Raw genomic sequence first — 10,096 nt, 5'->3', positions numbered from 1 at the left:
GTTTGATTTGATTGAATTGTTAGTTTGAAAAATCTTATAAATTTTAAATTTATGATACGCTAATATGTTAAGGTTATTTAGTTAATAATAGCTAAATTAAAAGAAAAAAAAAGCAATTACACCTTTATATATAGTCCATTGATTGGACATGCAAGACAAATACTCCTGAGAAATATTGAATATCATTCTAATCTCATTTTAGAATGGTTTGTTGAGAAAAAAACGAGTTTATACTTCTACAGTATCATTGAAGAAACGGGTTCACTTTGCACTATCATTCATTTAAAGCACGACTTACCGACTAAATTTAGGCCAAGAAGACATTATCCTTCGATAGTGTTTCTAATATATACAAACGAAACAAAAACTATTCCTGTGATGAGAATCACAACTGTCGTGCCATATAACTTTTTGCGACTTGTAATTTTCAAAATGAACTTACGATGAAAGATTATTTTACTGTATAAAAGCCTCACAAAATACTCTTTTGTCCAAAAAAAAAAATGATCTACAAAATTGTTTTATTTTTCGTATTAGTACATAATTGCAACAACTGTCAATTAAAGCTTAAATTTTTCGTTCTTTCTGAAGATTTTTTTAGTGTCGCAAGACTGACGTTGGTATATATATTTTTTATATAGGATATAACGTTTTTCGTTTACCTCGTAAGTGTAAAATATTTGTACAAAATAAAACAAAATAAAACTTTGTTAAAATATTTTAAATCCATGCCGTGTTATGTCTTCAAAACTGTAAATTCCTAGTCTTCATTTCATACAAAACATATAAACACAGTCGAAATTGTTTGGAAAATTTTCCATGAAAATTTGTGTGTGAGTGCAAAGCATTCAAGAATCTTACTGTTATGCTTTTATTTCAGTAGCTAATAGCCATTCGACACTGTCACACAGTAGAGTATATCATTTGAAAACTGTGAAAATCGACACAAGCAAAAAATAAATATGTTAAAATTGAAGAACGAAGGTAACAATTTTAATGAGATATTCAGGAAAATTTTTTTAAATTAGCCTTTTTAAACTTTTAATAGACAATCTGAACAATACGAGGAAGCCACAAGGTGCGATATTCAATCCATCACCAAAAGAATGCCTTTGCTTTAGACCTAAAACAAACATTCTTTGTAACAACTGTGGTAACGTGATGTACGGTCGAATTCGCTATTGTTGCTACATCCACAAAACGGTTCGTAGTCGTATTTTCATTTCGGTTATGGGTGGGTGATACGTTTTTTAATCCATCTGATCGAATTCTCATGCAGGTGATCTTCCTTTATGATATTGCCAAGTGCACTAGTTGTTCAGCCAACTCCATCATGCTCAACGAGATACTTGACCCTAGCTATATTTATTGAGACGTAATCTGATATTTTGATTTTTACAAATGACACGGAATTCATGTTTGATTCTTCGTACTTGTGTTGCTTTTTTCAAAGTAACTTCTATTCTATTTATGGAAAAATCTACCTTTTTTTTGTTTGCTTTGTTTTTCAATTTCGCAAACGTATTAAGTGTAGAGATTGACGGTCAATGAGCAGTACAAACAAGACAAGAGCGATTGTTGTGAATTACTAAATTCTAGGATAGAACGTATATACACAAACTTTAAAGTTAATGTACTTACTTTTTGTTATCTATAAAGTGTAATAGAATACATTTATAACTTCTTAAAAAAATGTGTAGTTTACTCATTTCCACTTTGACGCATTCTTATATTTCCCTGAATTATCTCGTTCGTCTTGAGCAGCCAATTCCTCATCTATAAGTAATTCAAAATTACCCATAGCTTCTTGCGAAGGACATTTCGGCCATCTCACACTAAAATATTATAATATCAGCGATAAATTAGTTATTCTCAGTGAGTGCATTGGAAAATTTGAAGATTAAAACTTACTCAGGAACTCCATCAGGTGGTAGTACAACTGAAACTATATTATCGATCAATTTATATTTCAAAATTCTGTCGTTAACAGTTGTCGAAGTGAGAGAAGGCGACGCATTGACCTGTAAAAACTTATTTCTGTAAATGATTAAAGAAACAATAATAACTATCGATGTATTTTTTTACCTCGATCAGCCATGGTTTCAATTTATTATCAATGATAATATCGTAACCGTAGCACTCGAAACAATGCCGATCGTTTGCCATAACAGGCGCCACAGCTTTTAGAGAGTGTACGATACACCACGAAATATTTGCGAACAATTTTTCTGTTACGGCTTTTCCTCGTGTGCTTTCCAAATACAGACGGAGATTTTGAACACTCAATTTTCCGCCGTGCATTATGTTGTACTCTTCCTAAACGAAAAAATAATATTAAAGTTGACACATATGATTAAATCTGTAAATTATTTGGAGAAGCTTTACCCCATGCTTTTGCACGGAAACATTGGTCAAGTGAACATACATATTATCCAATTCTTGAATGCTCGTGTCATATTTAACAGTACAAAAGCGACAAAATCCCAGTTTAAACAAATAGGCTTTTAGAGGCCTGAATGACGTAATTAAAACGTAGAGTCGAAGATCAAACTTCTTTCCACCGATTAAAAGTGGATTGTCTATGTACCTTTTTTTAGAAATGAAAAAGAAAAAATTTATATTTGTCGTTGTATGCGTCTTATAGATCCGAACGTGTATTCACCTCGAAATTACATAAGACTCTTTAGTTAAATTCGGATTGAAAGGATTTTTCGCTTCTCTCGACCATTTTTTTAACTTGCTAAGCTTATTTATAAGAAATATTCCGGCACCTTGAGATTTCCCGCAAGGTTTCATGATCCATGTGCTCTGTGGTGACTTCCGATACTCCTCGACAAACATATTGTAATCTAAAATGTTGAGCGCCATTGTACATTAATGACACGAAAGGAATAAATGAAACAAAAAACGTACCTGCCGGTAGAACAAACGTTACTGGGATGAAATCAAGATGAAGATACTTTCCGGGTCCTTCTCCTCGCTCGGCCAAAGGATTGCCTTCGCGCTCCAAGTCTTTTCGGTATCTTTTGATATTTTTCACCAGTAAATCCTTGCGTGTCAACTCGTAATGATTAGGAAAGTGGTTGATAGTCCTGTGAAGTACCCCTTATTTAGGCGATGCTTTTGATCAATATTTATCGAGAACTCACTGATTGTCGCCCATACGGTAACCAGTTTCCACGCTAAAAATGTTCCTGCACGATTGTGTGACGGCCCTGCTTTTTAAATACACATAAATATTCAGAAGCTCGTTCACATTTATCGATTATCATTTTGCAACGTGTTTTACCAGTAAAAATTCCAATCGTCTTCGGGACCCACTTGCAGCCAACCTCTCTTCTCAAGATTATGGACTATCACGGATTTCTCCATGTCCGTGCAAAACGTTACCTTCATTTTGTCCGGTCCGATAGTAGGCACTCTTTCATAACATTTAGCGAAAATATATGAGAATGACAAAATCGTGAGCGATGGTTAGTGATTGATTAGTTTAGAAATGACGATCGGACGAGCATGTACAAGTCCTCATTCATAGGTCTGTTTTAAAATACCTTCATCTCGTCAACGACAAACATTCAGAACGATCAGAAAAGTCGGTATTGCCATGGAGTTTGAAACGCGAATAAGAAGAGCGGCAATTAAAATCCGAAGTAAGTTGAAAATTAGGGCAAAAGGAGTCGGGCAGTTATGCATCACAAACACACCTTCCGTAAATGTTGTTGCCAAATCGCTTGTTTTCGCCACTTGCCATCGCTCACGGAGAAGTTAATGTGTACGCTGTACACTCGCACTGTACTCGTTCTTCGAGGTTTTATCGATAATTACGTCACGCAGCTATGGTTACGTTTGTTCCCTTGCGCTCTCGCTTCGATAAATTATTTCGTGTATTTTTGAAGCGAAGCTTACTGAGTATCGGCTGTTTTCTACGATGAAATTATTTTTCGCGAAACACATGAAAAGATTTTCAAGATAAATCGTGAATTTTTTAAGAACAAATTTTCTATGTAACATTGACAAACTTATTTTTCAAGGTCAACAAAGGATCTGAACCTTCCAACGCTTTCCAAATTTACTGCCGACCGTTCAACTTATCTATCCAGTAAACACATGTGGCCGGTCAGTTGTGTAGTGACAAGTTTTGTAAGTACGTGCACGTGTGAATTTCAAAAGTTATTTCTGGTTTTTCAAGATATACATCAAGTATTGGTTGGTTAGTAAATCATAAAAAAAATCCTTACCTTTACCAACGTAGTATATTCATTCGAAAACAAATCCGATTGCGCGTGTAGTGGGGGTGAGAGTTTGTTTACAATACGTGCCGGTCGACGCTGAGACCGCGTGCAGATATCGTTCGCTGCGTTGTGCTACTGCTGCACAAGTCAAATAGATTTTCTACGACGAGGATTTTGAAGAAAACATTATAAACATGGTGCGAGATTCCGCAATGAATTTGAACAAACAAGGTTATTGTGTTTTTTTTCAATCAAGAGAATGTATTATACATGTCTTTAGTGCATTGTTTTGGCTTCGGGGGTTCGGATAACTATAAACCTAGTCGCCTATGACGCGAGACAAAAGACAGTCATATCGTATCGGAGATTTGCATGGAAGAAAATTTTGACGGCTTCGTCTTATTAAGAAAACAATATTGAATGACAGATTTCGATTGAATTGGATGAGTCATTGAAATTTGTTTAACTTTCGCTTGAACTGATTGGGAAGTTTGATGAATGCTTTTCGAACGCGAGCGAATGTAAAGGAATGAGAAAAATATTATATGATTTATTCAAAATATTAAAAAATAAATTGCAATAAGTTTTGAAAATGAGTCCTCTATCAAATTTTATTTTGTGCTACTGTCGAAATTTTGTAAATTACATGTACTGCTAATATAGTTACATCATTACTTATGTTGTAGAAAAACAAAATATAAGTTTTAATGCATGGTATATTTTTTCATGAATTTTAGAACAATTTGCAATTTGTGATTACATATCGATTATTGAGAAATTTGGTTTAATATATACAACAACAAAAATTAAATTGCATTACAAATTATTCATTTACAGTGAATCAAAATCTAGCAAAACCTATTGAAGGTATCATTAGGGGTCGTGGTTTTGGAAAATTTGACAAAATAGGATCAGATTGTATTTGTAATCGACCATACTCTCATATCATTTGTTTAAATTGTGGTTATTTGATGTTTGGTAGAGTCAGATATGGTTGTCCCAAACACAAAATGGTATTTATAATATTTCTATTACTTTCATAATAACAATTTTATTCAACTATTTTGATACCTTGAAATATATAATTTTAAAGGTGACATTTTTAATTGACATTACTAACTGTCCCAAGTGCAAAGCGTTTGAATACATGCTAGAAGAATTCACAATTCAGGACTCAGAACATAACAGTATTCAAGAAAATAATTTGGATAATGAGGAAGAAGATGAAGATCTGTGAGATAGATGTAGATTCTATGACTGACATTTTTGTTCATTTTTAAAATATCTCAATTATAATAAGCATTTTGCAATTTGATTTTGATAAATCCATTATTTGAGAAAATTTAAATTTACATATCAATAGACTACAAAAAAATATGGATATTTTTTTATAGTGTTTTGAAAATTTCTCTTAACTATGACATTAAATAATATTTTCTATTTGCAATAGTGCGTAAATAAAAAATTAAATAAATAATATTAGTATTCTGTACCAATAAAACATTTATTTATGAAAATTCAAACTTAATTTATTTAACACACAAATTCTAATAATTAAACCATGTTGGTATTCCAGGTCTGGTTTTCCTTTGTTCAGCAATTTTTTCTTTATGAGATTTTTTAATCTCTTCATATTGTTGCTCTTCTCTTTCTTTCTCTTTTTTACGTTCTTCTATATCAAACATATTAGGAAATTCAAATGATTCATACCTAGGCTGAAAAAAAACACTTTACTTAGATTTTTAATTAAAAAGGTTTTAGCTTTATTAAACCTAAGATTATGTGGAATAAAAATTTATATATTTTATTTGAGAATTCAAATTGTACCTAAACTCCACATATTCTTTGGTGTTTTTATTGCATTAGGCATTCATAGATTTTACTTACCAAACTTACGTATGCAAATTTAATATCATCCTTTTTGATAATAGTACCTTGTTCATTCTTTTTAAATTTACCCATTGCTATCCTAGTGTTCACTTTGATTACTGGTACTTTGTAAATTTTCTCCAAGTAATTTTTAACGTCATATCTTGTCATTTCCATCGAGCAATGAAACACTACTATATTTTTCGGTTGTGAATGCTCTGGCTTGACAAGCTTTAACCAGAAGTTTGGCAGGAAAATCCTTAATTGTGGGTTACCTTTCTGATATAGTGGGTACCTATAGCATAGAATTTTTTATTGCATATATATACACTTTATTACAAAAAGGTTGATTCTCTAAGAGCAAAATTAAATTAAATATGTAGTGAATAGCGTGAAACTATTAATGTTATAGTAATTGAATTATCAAGTATTAAAAAAGGTTAAGTAACTTACCATCTGGTAGACATTGTGTTGGTGTAAAAATTTCTTTATTTACAATAAAGATTCGAGTATTTACAAAATTTTATATGTAACCTCACAACGACACAACATTGTCTGCTGCAGCACGATATAATGTGCGCGTGTGTGTGTGTGTGTGTGTATATACATATATATATATCTGTATATGTAACCGCTGACTGGTGCTGACACCAGCTGGCCCGATCCATTACTATCCACGAATTGAAATTGATCGACACAGAAAAAACCTAAACCAGCGGAATAAAGGCTGATTAATGACGGACGGAAATCCGATTGGCAAACATTAGTCGAATAATTGGGCAATTCGATAATATGCGTTTTCTCCAAGCTGTCAGATCGAATTCTATGTTTTCGGAAACTCACTCTTTATACATTACGTTAACAAGGCCGAGATTCAGATTTCTACGCGTGGCTCGCGAGCTATGCGCGACTCATTGCAGGTGAGCAACTTCAGCGCCTACCGAACTTTGAATTTCTCCACAGACCTTTACCGATTCAACTTTGTTTGACAGCTCATCAGAATGTTCTAAAAATGTTCGAACAACTTGGTTGTGCGTATATTATTATAGTCGACAAATTGATGACTGCTATCTCGGTTGAACATCAATTCTGAGCTCCCTTGTTGGCTAGTCTTACTTTAACGTAATTAGTAACGGCACTAGAGCCGCTGCAGAGGCACCTCAGTAGATTAAAGCAAGAGGCGCAGCTCTTCAGCCTTTAACCACGAGTGGTCCTCGGCTTCGCTGCTGCTATCACCTGCGAACGTGCAGTCGCCGCGTGTATGCGCGTCCTTGGGGAGGGGGGGGGGGGGGGGGGCAACTCGCCACTGGTTCATTTTTGTTGCCCTTGTATAATTTTTTTTTCTCGACATTCTTTACTTTTCGCGGCATCTGCTTTGCCTTGCTCCAAATTGGTTCGCGTGCCACCCCCTATCGATGAATTTACATTCCGCTTTGCATTCAAATTCCATTTGTGAACGAAAGATTTAACTCTCGCGCACGGTCAAATCGTCCGTTCAAAAATGCGGAATGCCAATTTCGCGATGAACAGGCGACGCTCGGAAAAATGAAAAGATTAATTTACTCGTAGCCAAATTCACTCGTGTGTTATGGTGTTGGATTTGCGCATCAGCGAATAAGTCTTATAGCTCGTAACTTGCGGGCAATCGCAAACCAATGTGAAATCGTTAAAGTAGTTTACATAATTAGCTGGGGAAGGAGAAGCCATGAAAATGTTATGCAGCTAGTTACAGCTGTTACTCGGGATCAAAGATGCGAATTTTCATTTTGACTCTGCGCTCGCGGCTTCGCTCGATGGCTGTTGTAAAAGAGCTCTTGTCTTGGATAAGCTCGTCATGGCACTGCTGGTATCGGCGAATCGCCGTGTAAGAACACGATTCGGGACAACATTGTTTCGAACATTGTTCGAGCGCGTAACAATAATCAAATTAATGCACATCGACGAAAGTAATGCACTTTTGGCATTGAAAAACTGGCTCGACCTCGTCGGCAATGAATGAACATCGCGAATTCTTTATCGACGACGCAGGAAACGATAGCCTTTGTCGGTCGGTCAGTGCGCAGATGTTTCCAATTAAAAAGCACGCGGATGTGATTGCAGTGGAAACGCGCGCGCGATTACGCGTCTAATTCGGGCGCTCTGAACTGCACAATGGCTCGTACTTATTAGCTCGACGGGAAGGACAGACAGCCGGGCAGAGGGCCTTCGTTGGGAAGCACGCGAAATTATGCAGGGCACCGAGTGGCCATTCTCTTTTGCCCACGGTTGAAACAAGGGACGAATGAGTAATAGCGGCACAAAGCGATAACAGTAATATTTAAGAAGAGGGCTTGCCAGAAAGAGAGAGAGAGAGAGAGAGAGAGAAAAGGGGCCGTGAGAAGGAGAGCAAGGCAAACGCTGTCTTTGCGGGCGACACTGACTTTGATAAAGGGCCGGCTTGGACGGTCGAGTACCTGCCCGAGATTCGCTCGATTTCTCTTCAAGCCCCGTCGTGGATGCGTTTCGACGTACCGCGACCGATTAGCGAGATCGTCGAGGGATCGATATATACTCGACGATGTAGAGCGAAGTGCCGACGACTGCGAAAGGTCGTCTAAATCCACGCGGAGCTTTCGGCCGTGCATCGATCGGAATCGAGCGCGTCGCGCGCTGATATTTTAAGAACTCACACATGCGCGCCCTCGATCGCTCGCGGAAGTAACGATAAGCGCCGGCTTGGGCAATCAAATTTGGATGTCGGTCGGTCGATTTTTTTTTTTCTTTCTCCCGAACCTCCGTCGACATCGATTTTTTCTTTCTCTCGCGTCGCGCATCGCATCGCGCGCGACAAAAGTCTTGCGCCGAGCTCGAGCACAATAGCCACTCGAAGGGTGTGGAAAGAGCCTCGTTCCTTTTCTTCCTTTTTCTCCTTTTTTTTCCGTTTCCCGAGCGCGCTCCCGTTCGACGACCGGATGCACCGCAGAGCGAGGGCTTCCACTTCAATTCGCTCGTTGTGGCGTCGCGACGCTAGCTTAGAGCCGCGATCGGCCCGAGATTGCATTTTCGTGCCGGCCAGCCACTGCCTCGCGCGAGACACACGGCCTTCGGATTAGCGCGGCTACTCGCGGCTCATGCGCCCCGGGCCGAACACGCGCGTGCAATAGCAGTGCGGGCTTTTGGCGCGCGCTCGCTCCTCTATTTTTTCCATAGCCGCGAGCTCCTGGAGCAATGAAAGCGGAGCCATCGCGGCAAAAGTTTTTTCTTCGTGATTTCGCAGCGGACATTACTCGAGTCGGACGCTCTCAATGCGCGCGCGCTCCGTCGGCTGAAAAACGTTCCTCGTCGCGGGCGATCTGCTCGACGTCGGACCTACGCGCAGTAGACAGCAGTTTCGCGCGAGTTTATTAATTAGCCGCTCGCTCGTCCCTGGGCCCGCTCTCGACGTGAAAAGCCGGTCGCACAATGACGACCAACAATCGTCGGAGAGCCAACGATGTAGTACGCGGGCTGACGTAGAAAAAAAAAGGCCTCGTTTACCTTGCTTGAGGCGGAGGTGTGTGTGTGTGTGTGGGTAGGGGGGGGGGGGGAGGCGAGCAAAAGGCTTTTAAATGAGCGCGTACCAGGCTCGGCTCTCTTCTCTGGCTTTTCAAGCGATGCCGGCCTCCGGGATTTCGCCTACTTCATTACGAGGCACTTTTTAATTTCGCGCGAGCTGGCCTTTCCTTTCCCGGCGTTCGCGACGGTTCGTATGCTTGTTATTTCGGGGGTTAAAATTAACTTTGGTAACTCGCGAGGCGCCCGATAATTGTCCAAGAAGTGCTCGTAACTTTGTCCCGTCGAAGCTTGTCCGCGCGCCGCGTAATCTCGTGTCACATCTCACATCGAGTCGGGCCACGTCTGATTTCTTTGCGCACACACTAGCTTTCACGTGAAAACGTACTATCTAGTTACAAATATTCAGTTCGAAAAAGGTTTTACATTTCTAATTTAAAAACCGTCCTCGCGGCTTACGTGCT

General features: G+C 38.5%; 3 protein-coding genes across 7 annotated transcripts; 1 reads left to right on the top strand and 2 right to left on the bottom strand.

The window, feature by feature from the left end:
• Window positions 1-1,685: 1,685 nt before the first annotated feature.
• Window positions 1,686-4,339, bottom strand: LOC131663105 (polyglutamylase complex subunit TTLL1). Of its 3 annotated transcripts, none has more exons than XM_058933207.1 (9): window positions 4,239-4,339; window positions 3,290-3,421; window positions 3,150-3,218; window positions 2,914-3,092; window positions 2,663-2,849; window positions 2,386-2,587; window positions 2,086-2,316; window positions 1,912-2,021; window positions 1,686-1,835 (listed from the first exon to the last, which is right to left on the bottom strand). In XM_058933207.1, exons 2-9 carry the CDS (start codon window positions 3,394-3,396, stop codon window positions 1,706-1,708), a joined length of 1,215 nt encoding a protein of 404 aa, XP_058789190.1. In that variant the 5' UTR covers window positions 3,397-3,421; window positions 4,239-4,339; the 3' UTR covers window positions 1,686-1,705. The 3 variants fall into 3 exon arrangements, with proteins under 3 accessions (XP_058789190.1, XP_058789188.1, XP_058789189.1); XM_058933205.1 differs by lacking the exon at window positions 4,239-4,339 and adding an exon at window positions 3,705-3,773; XM_058933206.1 differs by lacking the exon at window positions 4,239-4,339 and adding an exon at window positions 3,705-3,773 and having other exon boundaries at window positions 3,150-3,215.
• Window positions 3,494-5,479, top strand: LOC131663107 (uncharacterized protein CG13380). Of its 3 annotated transcripts, none has more exons than XM_058933211.1 (4): window positions 3,494-3,650; window positions 4,032-4,144; window positions 5,070-5,245; window positions 5,326-5,479. In XM_058933211.1, exons 2-4 carry the CDS (start codon window positions 4,108-4,110, stop codon window positions 5,467-5,469), a joined length of 357 nt encoding a protein of 118 aa, XP_058789194.1. In that variant the 5' UTR covers window positions 3,494-3,650; window positions 4,032-4,107; the 3' UTR covers window positions 5,470-5,479. The 3 variants fall into 3 exon arrangements, with proteins under 3 accessions (XP_058789194.1, XP_058789192.1, XP_058789193.1); XM_058933209.1 differs by having other exon boundaries at window positions 4,032-4,210; XM_058933210.1 differs by lacking the exons at window positions 3,494-3,650; window positions 4,032-4,144 and adding an exon at window positions 4,274-4,463.
• Window positions 5,480-5,736: 257 nt separating this feature from the next.
• Window positions 5,737-6,683, bottom strand: LOC131663106 (large ribosomal subunit protein uL23m). Its single transcript, XM_058933208.1, has 3 exons — window positions 6,555-6,683; window positions 6,120-6,396; window positions 5,737-5,947 (listed from the first exon to the last, which is right to left on the bottom strand). Exons 1-3 carry the CDS (start codon window positions 6,566-6,568, stop codon window positions 5,780-5,782), a joined length of 459 nt encoding a protein of 152 aa, XP_058789191.1. The 5' UTR covers window positions 6,569-6,683; the 3' UTR covers window positions 5,737-5,779.
• Between the last annotated feature and the right edge of the window lie 3,413 nt (window positions 6,684-10,096).

This window comes from Phymastichus coffea, unplaced genomic scaffold (assembly GCF_024137745.1).
Source record: "Phymastichus coffea isolate CEN01 unplaced genomic scaffold, Cenicafe_Pcof_1.1 PCOF00031, whole genome shotgun sequence".
NCBI lineage: Eukaryota > Metazoa > Arthropoda > Insecta > Hymenoptera > Eulophidae > Phymastichus > Phymastichus coffea.
The sequence above is the reverse complement of the archived record's forward strand: the minus strand, read 5'-3'. Positions and strand labels throughout refer to the sequence as shown.